This window comes from Oenanthe melanoleuca, chromosome 3 (assembly GCF_029582105.1).
Source record: "Oenanthe melanoleuca isolate GR-GAL-2019-014 chromosome 3, OMel1.0, whole genome shotgun sequence".
NCBI lineage: Eukaryota > Metazoa > Chordata > Aves > Passeriformes > Muscicapidae > Oenanthe > Oenanthe melanoleuca.
This window is the reverse complement of record NC_079336.1, coordinates 3,163,811-3,182,136: the sequence shown is the minus strand read 5'-3', so window position 1 is coordinate 3,182,136 and position 18,326 is coordinate 3,163,811. Positions and strand designations below refer to the sequence as shown.

Below are 18,326 nucleotides of genomic sequence, written 5' to 3'. Positions count from 1 at the left end.
GCTCAGGGTATTGTCATTTCAAAACTAGAAACACCTGCTTGGGTTTTTTTTTTTAAGTTATATTTCATAGAATCATTAAGATTTGAAAAGTACTCAAGTACTCCAAGTTCACAGAATCCAGCTATTCTGCACTGCCCAGTCCATCACTAACACATCTCCCCAAGTGCCATATCTACACATTTTTGAACCTTGCCAGGGATGGTGATTTCACCACAACCCATTCCATTTGAAGAACCACATTTTCAAATAAACCAATAATATTGATATTTTGGCAATTCCTCCTCAACTGCTGTCACAAAAAAATAAATATATAAGTTCAAGGAAAAATATATTATTGTGCCTGTTGTGAAATTTCCCTTTGAAAATGTTTCACCCAGTTTTAGTGCTATAGATTTAACAGAATATCCTGAGTGGAAAAGAAATCAAAAAGAGATGGGTTTACCAATCACAGCTCTGTCAGCAATGATGAGCTCATCAAGATAAAATGATGCAAGTGTTTCCTTTTGCAGGACAGGGCTCTGCAAGTCTATCTGATCCACAAATACTGGGGAATTGGCTGGGAGGTCCTGGAGAAGCACAGAGAGATTCACACACTTCTTCCAGAGGTTGGTGCAGGTAAATCTCCAGCTGGAAGACACCAGGGTCAGGACAATAAACAAATTTGAGGTGATCATGAAGATTCCAGGTACTATCAGGACCTGGTTTTGTTACTGCTGGTATTTAGCACAAGCCACATGCTCAGTGGTTTGTAATTATTCACCATGTCCTTGTTGGGCTCCCCAGAGTGAAAAATAAGGATTTAGATCTCTGCTTATCTTCTCCCCTCTGAATCACTAGACTGGGATTTGGGAACGACTACAGCTGCCTTTTTTTTTTTTTTTTTTTTTTTTTTTGGTTTGGTTTGGTTTGGTTTTTTTTGGCAAAACACCACAACAGCACATCAGTGACCTCAATGAGAGTCAATCCAGAATTCAACCCCTCTGCTCTCTTCAAGTTCTTCAGACACTCCTGATTTTTTTAAGTCTGCCTGCCCTAAGCATGTCTCCTACCAAATGTTTTCTACTCATGGAATTTTAAGTGAATGAAGAAAAATCAAAGGCTACACCAATTTTCAAAGCTTTCAAAGGGTGGAGAAAAAAACCAAGCAATTCTCTCCTTTACTGCACAAAATCGACTGCAAAAGAAACTGGGGAATTTATGTTCTCAAAAATCTTCCAGTATATCTGTGTGCCACTGAGGTGAGATAGTGCATGTAGCAAGAAACAGGGAAATTTACTCATTAGATCCTCCAAAAAAGGATGGAAACACATCCCAGCAATGCCTCTGTAGGGACAGAGCTTTTGACAGATTACTCCAACTAACAAATTGTTCCTGTATAAATAAAAAATTCCCTCAGTTTTCCTACTGCACTTTCTTAATATGGAAAATACAATCTCTGATAATTGTAATTGTCTGGATACCTCTTAGAGTCAGTTTCATTGAAGTCCCACTGGCAGGTGAGGTTTCTCCTCACTGGAGATGAAGACACATTGGTGTAGGACACTGAGAGATGAAGGATGTTGCTCAAATGGCCTTTATGTGCAAAACACACCTGCAAAAGTGGGGGAAAGATCTTCACAAATCAAAACACAGGTAATCTGTATAACATGGAAGATAAAGGAAGATATTCTGTTTCAGTTCTGGTTTAACACTGGTTTTTTTTTTTTTGGCCTGGAGAGGAAAAGATTCTGGGGACATCTTAAAGCCTCTCCTAGTGCCTAAAGGGGCTCCAAGAGAGCTGGAGATGGAATAAGAGCTGTAGGAGACAGTTTTGGCACCCAGGTGTGCCACAGCATGGCATCAAACCAACCCCTGGGGCTTCCCTGAAGTTTTGGGTTCATTCCTGCCAAAAAGTAGGAGATGAGCAGAAAAGTGAGCAATAGTGGGCCACCAAACAATAAAGGATTTTTCCTTTTGCCAAGAAATGGTCATCCTTGTCCCTTCCACCTTTCTCCAGCACCATCCCACTTTTTCCTTTCCCACAGCAAGGATTGTATCCCAAAGAACAATTAACAGGCAGGTGTGTTAAACAGTATTTACATCTCAGAGATCCAAAACCACTCTCAAACCAAATAAAAGATTCTTGGTAGGTTTTGGGGAATTGCAAGCTGACCAGATGACTTTCTGTTGTTTATTAGGCTCTGAGAATTCAGTGCCCAGAGCAAGCTGCTCCTTCAGAGCAGCCACTCACCTGTGGGTATTTTATAAGGTCATATCTTGGTAGTGTTGATGGGGAAGTTTTCACCAGCTGGCTTGGTCTGTGGACACTGAATCTCCCACAGAAAGGCTCTGTTCCACTGACAATGTGTCCTGTGGTGATGATGTTCTTCATCTCTGACAGATATTAAAAAAAAAAAAAAAGAGGAAATGACAGGCTTGAAAGTGATTCAGAAGACACCAGTACAGTCAAGATTTGTGAAAATACAACAAGAGGGTATCCAGAGATTGTCAAACAGTCCCACTCTAAGAATTCTCCTGCCAGAGTTCAAGAAGTGTTTGTACAAGACTCTCAAGCACAGATTCTTGGGGCTGTCCTGTCCAAGAGTTGGATTTAATGATCCTTGTGGGTCCCTTCCAACTCTGGATATTCTATCACTGTGATTATTACATTGATCATGTTGTTCTTAGTGCATACACACAATGAATAGATGATAAATGTGAATATTTACTTATACCCATTAAAAGTGCAAATTTACTACCAGTAAAAGTTTGAAGAACATTTATGTCATTAAAGCAGATCAAGTCTCACAATAAATATTGCAAATTTGCCACAGAAGTTCCCTACCTTCTTTCTCAAAACCATGGTGAAAAAGGATTTTAGCAGAAGTTGGCTCAGTTTCACATCCTACTGAAAGGAGCTCTTCTATTGCTGCCTGCAGCTTTAAATGAAATTAAGAAAGTGAAAAGCAGTCAGTCACAATCATTTCAGCAGAGACTTCAACACACACATCATCACTTCATTTTTCATCAGCCAGGGATCAGTGGCACAGCAGGTAGCCAACAGAAATGCTAAATAATGATATAACAAAATTTATCTCAACAGAGTGCAAACTTTCATGTCTGACAGTTCTCAGGGGTGTGGGCCATCCTCAGTCTGTCATGGAGCCATCGCTCAGGGTCACTTTAATGTTGACAAATTGCCACATCAGGACACTATAGGCTGTTGAAGCAGCCAGAGCCATACAACAAACATCTGGCCTTGGAGAAGAAGTCCAAGGATCTGGAACAATGGAAATCCAAGATATCTGGATGTTGTGGCAAGCTTAGAATATACCCGGGAGTCAAACCTCCAGAAAAAAAATCCCATTGTAAGACACTCTCAGGAAAAAAAATGAAAAAATAAAAATCGCCTCCTCATGACAAAATTCATCTCAGCTTCTGGGCCAAATCTTAGTTTCTGTCAGGCACCAGAGCCCCAGCAATGCCACCCCAGCAGAGAACCCTGTGTCTGTGTTTAGTGGCACCTACCTGGTGAGCTGTAGCATTTGTGGGGATCATTCTCAGCGTGTTGTTCCAGGAGATACTGAAATAACCTGTACCAGACACAGTCAACATCTGGTAAAAAAAGAGAAGCGAATCAAGAAATGAAAACAGATGCATGAAACTCACAAACCTCAAACCTGGCATCTGCAACTGAGGAGGGTTTTACAGCCAGCACTTTGTCTTTTTAAACCTCTGTGAAACAGGGATCCCTTCCAAGAGTCACTGCAGCTACTCTTAAACTGCCCTTGTCCTACAAAGAGCAGGATTCTTACACTAACAGGAGAACAAGGGATACATGACCTGTGCAGCTGCAAATGGTCCTTAAAGCTCCTGCCTTGCAGGAGTTTAACCATTAGGAAAAAACTCCTTCATTCCTGAGTGTTTACACACACCCACTAACGTGTGCAAAAACCACAGAGAACTCCAGCTCACGATGCTCTTCTCATCAGCAGCCTCAGGAGGCTGAAAACAAGGTGGGAACACACATTTTTTCAAAGTTAGCAGGAAGAAGGCAGTGAGATAAACGGGCCAGAAGACCTGCTCCTTTTTACGGCCTGTATTAGAGAGCAGCCGTGGGCGGGGAACAGGAACCGCGGCTGCTCCCAAAGGGCGACACGGGGGAGGAGAAGAAAATGGTCAATTCCTCACAAGCAGAGCTGGGTCTTTTGTCCTCACAGGTCCCTAGAACGACTGGAATAGCTCGTTAGTGTAAGGGAGGTCATGATGGTAGGATGCTATTTAGGTCACGGTGACAAAAAGAGCAGCTCCGAGTGGTGACCTTGCCTTCTCCATTATTTTTCCCAGCTGTGGAACGCTGTTTTCAGTCTTAGATGTTATTTGGGCTCACTGTTTTAGGTGTTTCAGTTCTGAGTGGTGTCCCAGCATTCTCTGCGGTTTCATTTGCATGCACTCCACTGACGTCACTCCTCTCCTCTGTCACAGGCGCCATGTTAGGGAGGCAGCGAGGCCAGTGACCCGACGTGAGGGGAAAGGGACACGGGATAAGACAACTGGGGCCGAAAACAGGGTGAGGCCAAGAACTTACCATTAACAATTAACATCACAGACAACTGGAAACATCTATAAAAACATACAACTTTAACCGCTGTAAAGCTTTCTCTGGGGAATGTCCCCGGGAATTGTTTTATCCCCGTGAAACCACTTGCCCTGCCCGGGATCCCGGTGTGGGGCCGAAGCCACGGGCAGCATCCCCCTCAGTCCCATGGGAACAGGAATGGGGTCGGGATCGGCATTAGGGACAGGAAGGGGATCGGGATCAGGAACAGGAGGAGGATCGAGATCGGCTGCAGTCCCGCGGGGACCGGAGCGGGGAGCAAGGTAAAGCTTTCTCTGAAGGATTTATTCACAGCAGGAAGGCAGCACTGACCTGCACGTCTGGAAGATGCAGGGCTCGAGCCCGGATTTCGTGCCGCTCGGGGCGGTAGCTGCTCACCACACGGCGGTCCAGCCACGAGTTGTGTATCTGCACTCCAACCCTCATCCCTGTGCTGGGGCTCTGGGCATGGTGCAGGGCTTCCAGGTAGTACCTCGAGCCAGCAGTTAGCTCAAATTTCGGGGATTTTGGCTGCCAAAGTTCACTCCAGTTGTTCGCCCAGTTGTCAGCCCACTCTGAGTTGCCAGCAGGGAGAGAAGCAATTCTCACCTGTGTGCAGAGGAACCAAATCACAGAAGGGTTTGGGCTGGAAGAGACATCAAAAACCATCTCATTCCACCCCCTGCCATGGGCAGGGACACCTTCCACTACCCCAGGTTGCTCCAAACCCATCCAGCCTGGCCTTGGACACTTCCAGGGATCCAGGGGCAGCCACAGCTTCTCTGAGCACCCTGTGCCAGGGGCTCCTCACCCTCACAGGGAAGAATTTCTTCCTAATATCTGATATAAACCAACCCTCTTTCAGTTTGAAGCCATTAAACCAGCTAGTGACATTTCTCCAGCCCCAAATAACATTTAGTCCAAAGCCACAGCTACAAAAATAAAATTAAAAAAAAATAAACAACATATTTTCATTTATAGCTGATAGTCGTAGGTTGATGGCTCACAAATTCCTACCTATTATACAGGAAAAAGCCACAATCTCAAAGAATTTTGGTTTAAGGTTCAATACCATAAAGAAGATAATTCCCATGTTTTAGCCTAGCATGAATAACAGTTCCCCAAATAACTTTTCATAGATGGATTCAATTCAGAGAGAAATGTGTTGAACTAACAGAAAAAAAAATCTGGAAAAGACACTCTGGTTGCAAGAGTGATTTTTTATGAGCTATACAACAGACAGGGCCAATGTAAAATATCCAAAATAATCACAGAGATTTGACTCTGCAATAGATTCATAAGAGACAATAAAACAATCCACACAGGGGAATTTCCATTTGTTATCTCCTTAATTAAAGTCCTTTTAATCCTCATTTTTTATTTAATCTCATTTTTCTCTACCAAGAATAATACCTTCTGTTTTGGATCTTGGGACAAACTCAAGTAGAGAGATGCCTGACCATCTGCCTGAATCCAAAAGGTGTAATTGTTGGTCTGAGGAGCCACAAAAAATCCACGGAGTCTGGAGCTGAGCAAAAATAGAACATTCATAATATACAAAAGAGTTACAGCAAAAAAACCCCAAAACAAGAAACAAACCATCCCCACATCCCACCTTCACATGTATACTGGGTAACAAGAAAAACATCTTTAAACCATTTTAACAAAACAAACCTTGCTATTTAAAGCTGAAGTAACCTCAAAATGACCCAATTTCACACTAAATGTCAATTATGCTTTACAAAAGTTTCAAAAAGGAAAGAAAAAGCAGCTCCATGAAACTAAGTATGATTTTGTTGGTGGCCACTTCAGTGCATTTCTTCTCAAAGTCTTATCTCTGAACAGGCAGGAAAAAGCCAAAACCACACTCAGAGTCAAAGAAAAAAAACAGAGAAGTGATAGAAAAATGTAAGAATTCATGCACAGTTTTTCAAGGTTACATCTGAAGAGGCAATGGGAGCCAACACAATTCAGGGATTTATTTATTTATTTGTATTAACTCCACCTTTGCTGCCAACATCAGCTGAGAGTTTGCCCCTCCACATCTGACCAATGCTCCAGCCCAAAACAGCCTCAAACTGGAGCTCCTTCTACTTCCAGAGCAATTTTTCTTGGTGGTATTTCAGCATATCTAGGCCAGGTAGAGCAGAAATACTGAGGGGAGGCAAAGGGAGGAAAAAATAAAGCACTTCACTGCATATTTTAAGCATCAAAAGGACCTCAGAGCAAAGGGTTTGCTTTGATTTAGAGGAGCTCTGCAGCATAAAGAGCTGTCAGGTGTTTTTGCTACACCTTACACTGCTAAAGGTGATTGCCATGGCTTCGTCTCTTTTTAATATCACTGAGTACCTGAAGGACTTCTCTGCCCCAGACAGAAACCTTGCTGGGGAGCTGGCATTAGGTACAAACTGCCATCTGTATCCAGGACCTGCTTCTGTCAGATCAGAGGCATCATCCCACACTTCAAAGAGAAGCCCTCTGTTTCCTAGAAAGTTAAAACAAAAGTATTCTCAGCAGCAGGCAGCAGAAATCCCAGAGCACATGCTGGAATCAGTGCTGTAGGAGGCAGGCCAGAGAGAAAATTTTAATAATAAATTGGTTCTGTTTGTGGGGTATTTTGCAGTCTAAGGCAGAACACAGATCTTGCCATGGGGAATTTGTTTTACCTTGAAATCCTCCACCAGAAATAACAAAACTCTGCAGAGAGAAGAACAGAACATCCAACTTGCTCACGTATCTGCTGTTGCAGGAAAAGGCACTGAAATGACCCACAGCTGAAGTTCAGCCTCATTTTTTGCACTAAAGTCTCCTGCTGCAATGCTCCACTCAAGGAGTGTCCCCAAAAGCCTCTGCAGTAATTCCAGTTCAGCCATCCTTCCTCTAAATATCCTCCATGCTTTTTCCTCCTCATTTCCCACAGCCATGCACACCAGTCTGACCTTCTTCCCACCATCTCCTGTCTGCACATGCTGGGCTGAGCTGCTCCACCTTGGTTTTCCTGGCTACAGAATCACAGAGTGGTTTGGAAGGAAAGATTCAAGTTTATCCTGTCCAACCTCCCTCCATGAGCAGGGACATCTCCAACCAGAGCAGGCTGCTCAGAGCTACACCCAAACCAGCCTTGAACGTTTCCAGGGATGGAGCATCCAGCACCTTTCTGGGCAAACTGTGCCACGACCTCACCCCTTCATTGTAACAAAAACCACCTTCTTTAGAAATAATTTAAATAGACCATTCATTAATTTAAAACCATCAATCCTGTCCTATTACTAATGAAAGTTCCTGTGTTGGGTTGATGTGACCAGCAATGTGTATTCTGTCCCCATCTGTTAAACCAGCTGGGGCAGTGACCCTGATCTCCTGGCACACATTATCTGCTAATGGGCCATCTTTAAACCAGCTGGGCAATCATCTTTATCTTTCCTACAGCCCATCCTCCCTCCAGGAGATATCTCCTGTTCATGGCCAGTGAGTCCCAGGGCATGACTGATAAAATTCCATCATCCCACTGGGAGATGCTCCAGCCAGGGGAGGAGCCAAGCCTTTCCTACCCAGAGAAAAACTGAGATTTGGAACAGCAGAGCAGCCTTTGCCACTGGATTCCAGAGGAAAACTGGACCTTTGCACATCATCCCTGGAGCTTCAGAGGAAACTGCACCTTCTCCAGGAGCACTGCTCCAGCTGAACCACATCTGCCCCTGCAGGAGGATGCAGCCACCATTGAATGGGACTGTGCCAACACCCTGACTGACTGACGGGTGTCAGCTTGGATTCTGACTCTGGCAGGGTTTGGGATTGTTCTTTGTAATACTGCATTTCTATTTTAATTTTCCTAGTAAAGAATTGTTATTCCTAATTCCCATATCTTTGCCTGAGAGCCCCTTAATTTCAAAATTATAATAATTTGGAGGGAGGGGGTTTACATTCTCCATTTCAAAGAGAAGTTTCTGCCTTTATTGGCAGATACCTGTCCTTCAAACCAGGACAGTCCCTAATAAAAATTTATCCCCATGTTTCTGAAAGCCTTTAGGCACTGGAATGGGCTCTCAGGTCTCCCTGAGCATTCTTTTCTCCAGACTGGGTAACCCCAGCTCTCCCATCAGCCTTTCCTCATAGCAGAGGTGCTCCAGCCCTTGGATTATTTGTAGCCCCGTTCCTTACCACCCCAAAAGAAGCTGACTTGTTGTTTTGAAAGCCCCATTTCTTGATTGCATTCATCACTTCTGCCCCTGCATTCCTGTGTGTGTTTGTTATTTGGAGCTTCAGGAACTCCTCACCTGGCTGGGGGGCACCAGGTGTGCTGCCCTTGCCAAGAGGCTCCGTGGTGCATCTGATTTCCCGGGGAGAGACATGCTTGACTTTACAGGGAACACCTGCAGCAGGGAGAGGAGACAAATGTGCTGTGAGAGACTTGGAAAAGCTGAGGTGCAGCACAAACACATCTCAGAGTCATGGAATGGTATTAGTGGTTACCTTTTCTTTCTTCTGTCTTCAGTCAGAGTCAGGATTGAAGCACGAGAGATGAATTTTCATGTTTGGACTTAGCTGTGTATTAATTCTTATCTATAGTGAGTTCTACAGTAATTCTAGCTAACAGCTAAAAGCAAAAAAATGGAGCTGTATCTCACTTGTTACAAGGTCTTTTAAGGCCTAACTGCAATTAAAAACTAACATCTATATCATTTATACTTTTGACTTAATGACTAAGCACTTGTGATCCACCAGTGCAGAACTTTTTATCTAACCAATAGCTAAAACCAAGATGAAGAAGGAGTAAGAAGGAACAAGAGGGAACAAGAAGCTAACGCCCAAAGCTTCTATCTTGTCCCATACCTATTACAATATTCTAAAACCCCAAATTCAAAACCCTTTACTGTGTGAAATTACACACTTCTATTTTAACACACCAGTGATTGTAACTCATCACTCAAATTTGGAAGCCTTCTCCAAAGCCTCAAGTCAAAAGCAGTGTTCTTTTGGGGGTCAGTGCCAAAAAGCACAGAAAGTTTAAAACCCTCAAGCTTCAGGGTTCTAACAGAATGGTTTAGGTAGGAAGGGACCTCACAAATATGTAGCTCCAAGCACCTTTCTATGGACAGGGTCACCTTCCACTAGACCAGGTTGGAGCTCCTTTAGGTACTGGAAAGTGCTCCAAGGTCTCCTTGGAACATTATTTTCTCCAGTCTGAACAGCCCCATCTCTCTCAGCCTTTCCTTATAGTAGTGTTCTGTCCCTCTGATAATTTTTGTGTCCCTCCTCTGGATTCATTCCAACAGGTCCATGATTTTCCTGTGCTGAGGACCCTGAATGTGATGCTCTAGGTGGTGTCTCACCAGAGCAGAGAGGCAGAATCCTCTCTCATCCACCTTTTTCCCAAAAGGGATCAACATTTTGCCACAAGCCTGGGCTGGTGCTACCAGCAAACACAACAGTTCATGCCACAATCAGAATAACTGAATCAGAATAGACCTTCCTGGAGGTGAGTCCCACAATTCCCACACTGGTATCCCCAAACATCTCCTGGGTTTTCAGTCAGGGCCAAACTGTACTTAAAAAAATTAAATTCCCATTTAAAAAAATTAAATTCCCATGTTTCTGCTCTTACCTGCAGCAGTGACCTGCACTGGCTCCTCAAAGAAATCCCCAGTGACAGTGAGATCTGTGCCCCCTGCCAGGCTCCCTGCAGCTGGGACCACGGAGAATATCTCTGCAGGGAAGGAAAAGAGGGTCTGAGCACAAGCCTGGCAGAGGTTAATCCCCATTTCTGGGAAAGCCTGCAGTGCCTGCACTGTTTCCAGCCAGAGCAGGCTCCTGTGAATGGAACCAACTCCTCACTCATCCTTTTTTTGGCAGCCTCTGGGATGACACCAGCAATGAACAGCAGGGATAATTTGGGCAGGGGGAACACTGCAGTGCTTGGGATGTTACTTAGCAGTGGCTGCATCTGTATTGCAAACTGCTCGGGGGGAAAAAACAGCAGAATTCAAACTGTTTTAATCCTGTTGACCTTCTCTGACCCATGTCTCAATTTAGTCCTTAGGTTTAAATGTTACCATTCTTTCCAATCATCCCTCAGACTTCAGTGACAAATGGAGGGAGCTGAACATCTGATTGTCCATATCATGACCAGGAGAACCTTTCAGGAATTTATCTGTAACAGTTGTGCCATTCTACAGGAAAACTATTTTTTTTCTGGATGACAATTAGCCACTTTGCACTTATATTGGAGTTTAACCACCCGTTCTACTTGTATAGGTCTGAAAAAAAAAAATACTCATAAGAAAAAGATTAGGGATTTTGGTCTATACCTACACCTTTTTTGTTAAGTCACCTGGTATTTAAACACTTATTTTACAGTATTGACTCCTGACTAGCACAGTACTGTCTACGGGACAGATCTGGCAGATCTTTCTGCTCTGCCCACATGCATGGTTATTTAAATTGTAACTAAAGACATAAAATTACCCTTCCTAACAAAGAATTATCTACAATACATCTTGAAATGTCACATGCAGATTATTTCTAATGTACCTTGAATAACATTTTAACTAATGGTGCAGCACCCTGCCATTCACCACTTATCCAGAACTCAATTCTTGGAGTAGCTGATCACCTCCTCCCTGTAGCCAGTGTGGGAGTTCTCATCCTGAGGTCTGCATTTTCAAAATGTCAGCCTCACCAAACACAGGGTGATTTAAGGGGGAAAGGTTTCTCTATGAGCAACACCTTGACTCTAAAACTGATCTGGCAGGACAAGGAACAACACACATAAATCTGGTTGAATTGGAATTTCTGATCTGCAGCTTTTTGCTTAGTCAAGCCCATACCAGGGGAGTGGAACAGCAAAATTACGAAAACACAGGATTACATCCCTGGGAAAAGCAATAGTGAGAGGTCTTTTCTTAGACCAGGCTGGGACTGATGGAAGACAGTGCCAGGGAGGTGGATCAGTGAATACCTGGATGAGTCTGGTACAGGAACAGCTCCTGTTTGGCACTGATGAGCCAAGCACCTTTGTGCACTGCTGACCTGCAAGAGAGAATTTGGCAGGGCTGAGTTCTCACTCTCCAGAGGAGCAGGGGAACATGTCTGCAAGCTCCAACAACTCCTTTCACCAGCACATGGAGGCATTGATTCATGAGACCCCATTAAATGGCTGAAACATTTATTAGAAGTGCTAACACATTGTAAAGTATGTTTTGACACAGTCAGAACCTGTTTTCACCTCCTTTTATGGTTCAATTCTTTCCCATTTGGACAAATAGTTAAAAAGCAAGGTGAAAGGAATTAATTCAGACAGATTTAACAGATCACAGAATGGTTTGGGTGGGAAGGGATGTTAAAGAACCTCCAGTTCCACCCCCTGCCATGGGCAGGGACACCTTCCACTACCCCAGGTTGCTCCAAGCCCCATCCAGCCTGGCCTTGGACACTTCCAGCCACAGCTTCTCTGGGCCAGGACCTCACCACCCTCCCAGGGAAGGATTTCTCCCAATATCCATCTGAATCCATCCTCCTTCAGCCATTCCCCCTTGTCCAAGATATCCTATGTTTTGGGCACTGAAGGTGAAGTACAAAACACCAACATGGAAATGCTTTGGGAGAAAAATTCCCCCTTTTCCTTCCTTATCTGTCAACCATCTTCTCAAGATAACAAAACCTTATTTGTAAGCAATGAAATGAATGATTCAGGAAAAACATTGTTCACTCATCCTGGACTCAAATGCAGCTGTATCCCCATGAAAAATCAGGGAAGAGGAGAGAAATTATTCTTTTACTCACTTTCCTTTGTTAAACACTGAGAAGCTGACGTTATGGGACCCTGGGGGAGAGAAAAGTGACAATGGTTTAAGGCAGATGTATGGAGTAAATCCTACCAAATCTTGTCCTGGCTCTCTAGGCCTCATTCTCCCTTCCTTACACTTTCTTTACAACAGTAAGGAAAATCTACTTTACATATTTAACTCATAATATCTTCCCCAAACAGGAAGGCTGGAGCTCAAGACATTAGAAACTTCTTCAGAGTGCTTGGAAGTGAGGAAAAATGAAAGGACTGTGAATAGAAGGGAACACCTGATTTATTCCTCTAATTAAGCACCAAAGGGAAGGTCCATCACAAGACAAGAAGGAGGAAATGAGCAAGGACCCCAAGTCACCCTGTTGGTGTCAGCAATGCCCACATCATGCCATGGTTTCATTTCATGTCCTCCCAGGCTGTGCTGAAGGCTGGCAAGCCCTGATCCAAATCTGCTTTTATGGGCTCAGCCCTGAGCCACATTCCAGCTTTGGAGACAGAAACTCATGACAGACACCCTCCTCCCTCCATCCTCTGCAGCTGCAGGAATGACAGAAACCCAGTTTTTGTCCCTTTTCACCAACCTATGTGGTTCCCTTCCACCCGGCACTGCAGAGTCCCCAGCCCATCCTTTGCCTCAACTGGGTAACTGTGGAGAGACAAAGGACTTCACTGAGCCTTGGCAGCAAAAAACAAGCAAAATACACTAGAATCAACTAACCATTAGAAGATGTGGGCTATTCACCCAAGACAGTCGTGGTTTGCTGTCTTTAGGAACATGGGAGTGAAGCAGGTGAGGGGGGAGGAACAACTCATCTTCCCACTAAAGATAAATGGTTCAGCAGCTTGGGAGGATGTCCCCCAGCAGCAGTGCTCCAGCTGGGCTCCTTTACACCTGTTTCTAGAAGCTGATGCTGTTGGCAGCCTTCAGAACCCCCCATGAAATAAAAAACAGAGCAGGGACAAAGGCAGGCACAAGGGGAGGGTGAATAGAAGGACAAAATGTTTCCCCTCTGCAGGTTCCTAAACTGTGAGAAGGAGCAGGTAGCAATTAAAACAGACATGCTGGCACTGCATCATCCCTCTGGAGTCATGGACTGACAGTTCCCATCATTAACTCACATTTACATTCAGTGGTTGAAGCTGCAGAAAGCCAGCAACCCTCACCCACCCCATCACAAACCACGACTCCCCAGGGTCTCTCTCCACTTTAAGCCAAAACAGAAGAGTTTCTCCAAAAACCACAAATTTTTTTGGTGCACAAGCTGTGCTGAACCCTTGCCCCAACACAAACCCAAAGTGAACAAGAACTGACGTGCTTCCAGCTCTCCTGTCAACAAAAGAGCAGAGACTGGTCCATCCATCCTCTGATGTAAGAACAGCTGGCCTGGGCAAAAAATAAACAGCAAAGATAAAATGTGATGCAGGTGAAAACCTGATCCTGTTCAAATCAGCAGCCAATGTTTTCCCAAGGGACAGGAATTTTCCCCCACTTGTATCTAACATTTATTAACCTTCTAGAAAATGGGACAAGCCCTAATCTCTCATCTCTGCACCTGCAAAGTGAATCTGGATCAATGTGATCCAATCCCTCCTCCCTGAGGGCAAGGCTGGACTCCAGGAGGGCAATACCCACCCACACCTTCCAAAGCAGCATCAACTACAGCAAGTACAACCAAAATACAGCTCAGATATTTCTTTATTTCATTGAGGAAAAACACCACAAACAACTTCCAGCAGAAATCACCTAAGCTCCTAATAAAAATTTTAAATATCTGTTCCTTAAAGAATCTATTTGGGACAAGTTCCACTGGAGAGGAGGAAGAAGGTGGGAGGAATAAATTCAGAGTAATTAGTAGAATAAGCAAATGCTGGCAATGACTCCTTGAGAATTACCAGGCAATTAAATGAAACAGGTAATTAAAACCTGTAATGCAAACACTTTGTGATGACCCATCCCTCAGAGTGCAGTTTTCTATCCCCATGTTTCAGAGTGCAGTTTTATGAGGTTTTTCTGAAAGATCTTTCTTTGATTAATACAGGTGGCTGATATTGAGAGCCTTTCCTTTTAAGGAAGGCTAAAAAAAAAAAAATCAGAGCTGCCAAATGTTTGTTCAGCATCACTGGACCAGTGCATCCCATACAAAGCATGGAAAAAGGTCCAGAACACACTTGAAAGTATAAAAAACTTTTTTTTTTTTTTTTGCTCCAAGTCCTAAATCAGCATGACTGAGTGACAGACTGCTCTGGTCAAGTCCAAGTCCCCACCTGGTACCTATTTCCTAACACACCAAAAATGGGCAAATTATCCATGTGAGGCTACAGAGGGGACCTGGCTGGTATGTTGGGATTTTGAGGACATTTCCTTTTGGTGAGACTGAGCTGTAAATGAGTAATCTGACAGCAGAGCACTGCAGGCACGTCCAGCCTGCACCCAGAGCAGCTTTTTTCCCTCTGATCAAAGGTTCCAGGGCTCCACCAGAGGCAAGTAAAACAATAATTGATACCAAACAAAGGATGCTGATGTGCACAGTGTAGGGATGGCATGGCAGGAATCTGCACTGGACTTTCCTTCATGCCAGCAAGGAGTTTAATCACTTAGCAGGGGACATTTCCAATCAGTGTGAGAACTCATTAAAAACCATCTCATTGTTAAATATCTGCTGCTTCAATTAAAAATTTTAACTACCAAGCATGCATGCCTTCCCTGGCTCCTGAAATGATCCTTAAGCTGTCAGCAGAGTAACTGTGGATTAAGAGTTTATCTTTAAAATACTTACCTGGGCTTAGTTCTGCACTGCCATTGGCACAGAAATCATAAATTAACATTTGATAATATATCCATACATATGGAAATACATATGACACACAGCAGGACAGTGGTGATGCTCATTTTGTATTCACTCTGTTTAAAGGGGCTGCTGTCCTAAAATAAGGGTTTTTTTAAAATCTAGCTGCTTTTCTCTGTTGTGTTACCAGAAAAGCAACATTAAAAAAAATGTCAAACCTCTGAAAACAAGAAAACAACTACAGAATGTTTAAAGCAGTGAACAACAAAGCCTTTTGTCTCAAAACACTTCTCTTTAGTCTTCTGGCTCACCAGAGCATCTGCTTCAAACTAATAGGTTTTTTTCTAAAAAAAAAAAAAAATGCAAATGGAAGGGGAAAATTTATTTAACTTTTCGACTCTGACATTATTTTAATTAGTTAAATTTTAATTTGCTAGCCAAAATAAAATCTACAGCAGCCAGCTGCAATTACAGTACAATTCACACTGAGCTGTGATTGACTGTGCTGCCAGTAAACAAACCAACCAGCTTAATGGACCAGTTGCAATTAGATTAACAAAGTTTGCTGGAGCCCAACTCATGAGCTGCAATAAACCACAAAGGAAGTAAATGGCAATTCTGGGCCAACTGGTTGCAATTTATTGCTGTTGAGGAGGCTGATGGAAGAAATGCCAATTTACAGGGACTGCAGCAGATAGCTGAGTGTTCATAATTACCCATCAACATAATCCACGTTGAAGTCCAGGGTCTCATATCTCCCAGCAATTGTCTTCCCATGAATCTGTATTAAATTTCCTGTTTAAGAGGAAATGGAAATTGAAGAGAGTCTCTTAAAAGCTGGGAACTTATTTGCAGATTTTTCTGAGCAGAATAAAAGGAACTCGTGGTCTTTATGGATTTTGTAGAGGTTCCTGTACTGAATGTACTCTCAGCTTTTATCACAGCTCAAGATAATTTTACAGTTAACTCACCTTTCTCAAAACATGTCTTTGCTTCCCACCAAAAAACCCAAAATTCATTCCAATTTTTTTTTCAGATCTGTGCAGAGAGCTGATAATTTTCCTCAACTCTTTTGTTAACTAAATTCCACTTTCTAACCCAATTCCACTGCAGAACCTCCTGAGACAACCAAAATTACATCATTTGTACACCAGACAGGGTGAAGGTCAAAGGAAGGACCTTGGCATGTCTGTGGCCAGATTATTCTCCTGCTCTTCACCCACACTGGGAGGTGAAACATCCATCCAGCTAACACAGAGAAACCTCCATACTGGCACCCTAAAGCAAGGCACAAGAATCTAGAGCTGAGCTACACCTGAAAACAATTGGAAATTAGGGATTGACTTAGATTGAGGCACATCTGTGTGACATAATCATCCATGTGACTGTCTGAACTCTTGAGAGACCAAAATCTTTTGATTAATCTTGACTTTGAGGATCAAGCTTTCAATTTTTTCTAAAGAAAGCTGGAAATACAAAAATAATAGACATAGGGGGGGGGGAAAAACTGCCATATTCCAGTCAATTTTTCAGACCAGAATCAGTGAATGACTTCTCATGTAACTTTAAAATCTGATCTAAAACCCCAATAAGCAAAAGGTCTGCGTGGAATTACAGATTAAAGACAGGTCCCATACCTGGGGTGCCAGATGATGGATTAATTTGGTAAATCACAGGTGTCTGCTCAGCTGAGAACTGCAAAGAGAAAATTGCAGTGAAATGTGAACTATTTCTGCAGCAGTCCAAACCCCCTGACAGTGCATTGCTCACTGCCCAGCCAGCATTTCAGAGACTCTCACTCCACATCTGATCTTTGAGTCCTGCTCTGAGAAGGGAATAAGGAGAATTATTCCCTTCTCACACCCTGTCTTGGGCTGCAATACAGGATGTACCAGCAATGTGAATTCTGTCCCCATCTGTTAAACCAGCTGGGGCAGTGACCCTGATCTCCTGGCACACATTATCTGCTCATGGGCCATCTTTAAACCAGCTGGGCAATCATCTTTATCTTTCCCACAGCCCATCCTCCCTCCAGGAGATATCTCCTGTTCATGGCCAGTGAGTCCCAGGGCATGACTGATAAAATTCCATCATCCCACTGGGAGATGCTCCAGCCAGGGGAGGAGCCAAGCCTTTCCTACCCAGAGAAAAACTGAGATTTGGAACAGCAGAGCAGCCTTTGCCACTGGATTCCAGAGGAAAACTGGACCTTTCCACATCATCCCTGGAGCTTCAGAGGAAACTGCACCTTCTCCAGGAGCACTGCTCCAGCTGAACCACATCTGCCCCTGCAGGAGGATGCAGCCACCATTGAATGGGACTGTGCCAACACCCTGACTGACTGACGGGTGTCAGCTTGGATTCTGACTCTGGCAGGCTTTGGGATTGTTCTTTGTAATACTGCATTTCTATTTTAATTTTCCTAGTAAAGAACTGTTATTCCTAATTCCCATATCTTTGCCTGAGAGCCCCTTAATTTCAAAATGATAATAATAATTTGGAGGAAAGTGGGTTTACATTCTCCATTTCAAAGAGAAGCTCCTGCCTTTATTGGCAGATATCTGTCCTTCAAACCAGGACACCCCCTCAGAGTCTATATTAGTGATATTTTTACATCTTTTGTGCTCAAATTACCCACCCTGGCTTGGTCCAATATCAGAAGACACAGTTTAATACACTGTCAAGTTCCTAAGTCATGCTTTAGCTGAAGTTAAAACTTGCATTTTATCTTGAAAGGTGACACTATTTTTCTTCCCAATAGTACATCCTTTAGAACAATTTCATCATCATAGATGTGAAATACTTCAGCCACTCTTTGGCAAGTTTATTGAGTACCTTACACCAGTGGAGCAAAGAATTTGTCTTGGCCCTTCTTACAGCTATACAGGAGATTATTTGGGGACAGGACCACCTTCACCTTGAAAAACCTTGAAAATCATCAAGTCCAACCTTTCATCCAACTGCTAAATCCAGTAAAACATATCCCCAAATGCCACATCTGCATGAATTTTCAATCCCTCCAGAGCTGGTGACTCCACCACTTCCCTGGTGTTTGACAATCCTTTGGGGGAGGAATTTTCCTAATATCCAATGTAAACCTCCCCTGGTGCAACTTCAGGCAATTTTCTTGTCCTGTATCTTGTAATTTGGGAGAAGAGGCCAACCC

General features: G+C 43.4%; 1 protein-coding gene across 1 annotated transcript in view; it reads right to left on the bottom strand.

Moving 5' to 3' along the window:
• Nucleotides 1–18,326, bottom strand: part of PKHD1 (PKHD1 ciliary IPT domain containing fibrocystin/polyductin) — a 233,032-nt gene that overhangs the window by 209,504 nt on the left and 5,202 nt on the right. The window contains exons 6-21 of the mRNA XM_056488194.1: nucleotides 16,798–16,855; nucleotides 15,877–15,955; nucleotides 13,687–13,758; nucleotides 12,956–13,020; nucleotides 12,359–12,398; nucleotides 11,535–11,605; nucleotides 10,182–10,283; nucleotides 8,854–8,949; nucleotides 6,926–7,061; nucleotides 5,990–6,104; nucleotides 4,910–5,185; nucleotides 3,508–3,594; nucleotides 2,825–2,918; nucleotides 2,231–2,373; nucleotides 1,461–1,591; nucleotides 443–627 (exon numbers count right to left, since the gene is read on the bottom strand). Of these exons, the coding sequence (XP_056344169.1) occupies nucleotides 443–627; nucleotides 1,461–1,591; nucleotides 2,231–2,373; nucleotides 2,825–2,918; nucleotides 3,508–3,594; nucleotides 4,910–5,185; nucleotides 5,990–6,104; nucleotides 6,926–7,061; nucleotides 8,854–8,949; nucleotides 10,182–10,283; nucleotides 11,535–11,605; nucleotides 12,359–12,398; nucleotides 12,956–13,020; nucleotides 13,687–13,758; nucleotides 15,877–15,955; nucleotides 16,798–16,855 (1,750 nt within the window). The remainder of the gene's footprint in view (nucleotides 1–442; nucleotides 628–1,460; nucleotides 1,592–2,230; nucleotides 2,374–2,824; nucleotides 2,919–3,507; nucleotides 3,595–4,909; nucleotides 5,186–5,989; nucleotides 6,105–6,925; nucleotides 7,062–8,853; nucleotides 8,950–10,181; nucleotides 10,284–11,534; nucleotides 11,606–12,358; nucleotides 12,399–12,955; nucleotides 13,021–13,686; nucleotides 13,759–15,876; nucleotides 15,956–16,797; nucleotides 16,856–18,326) is intronic.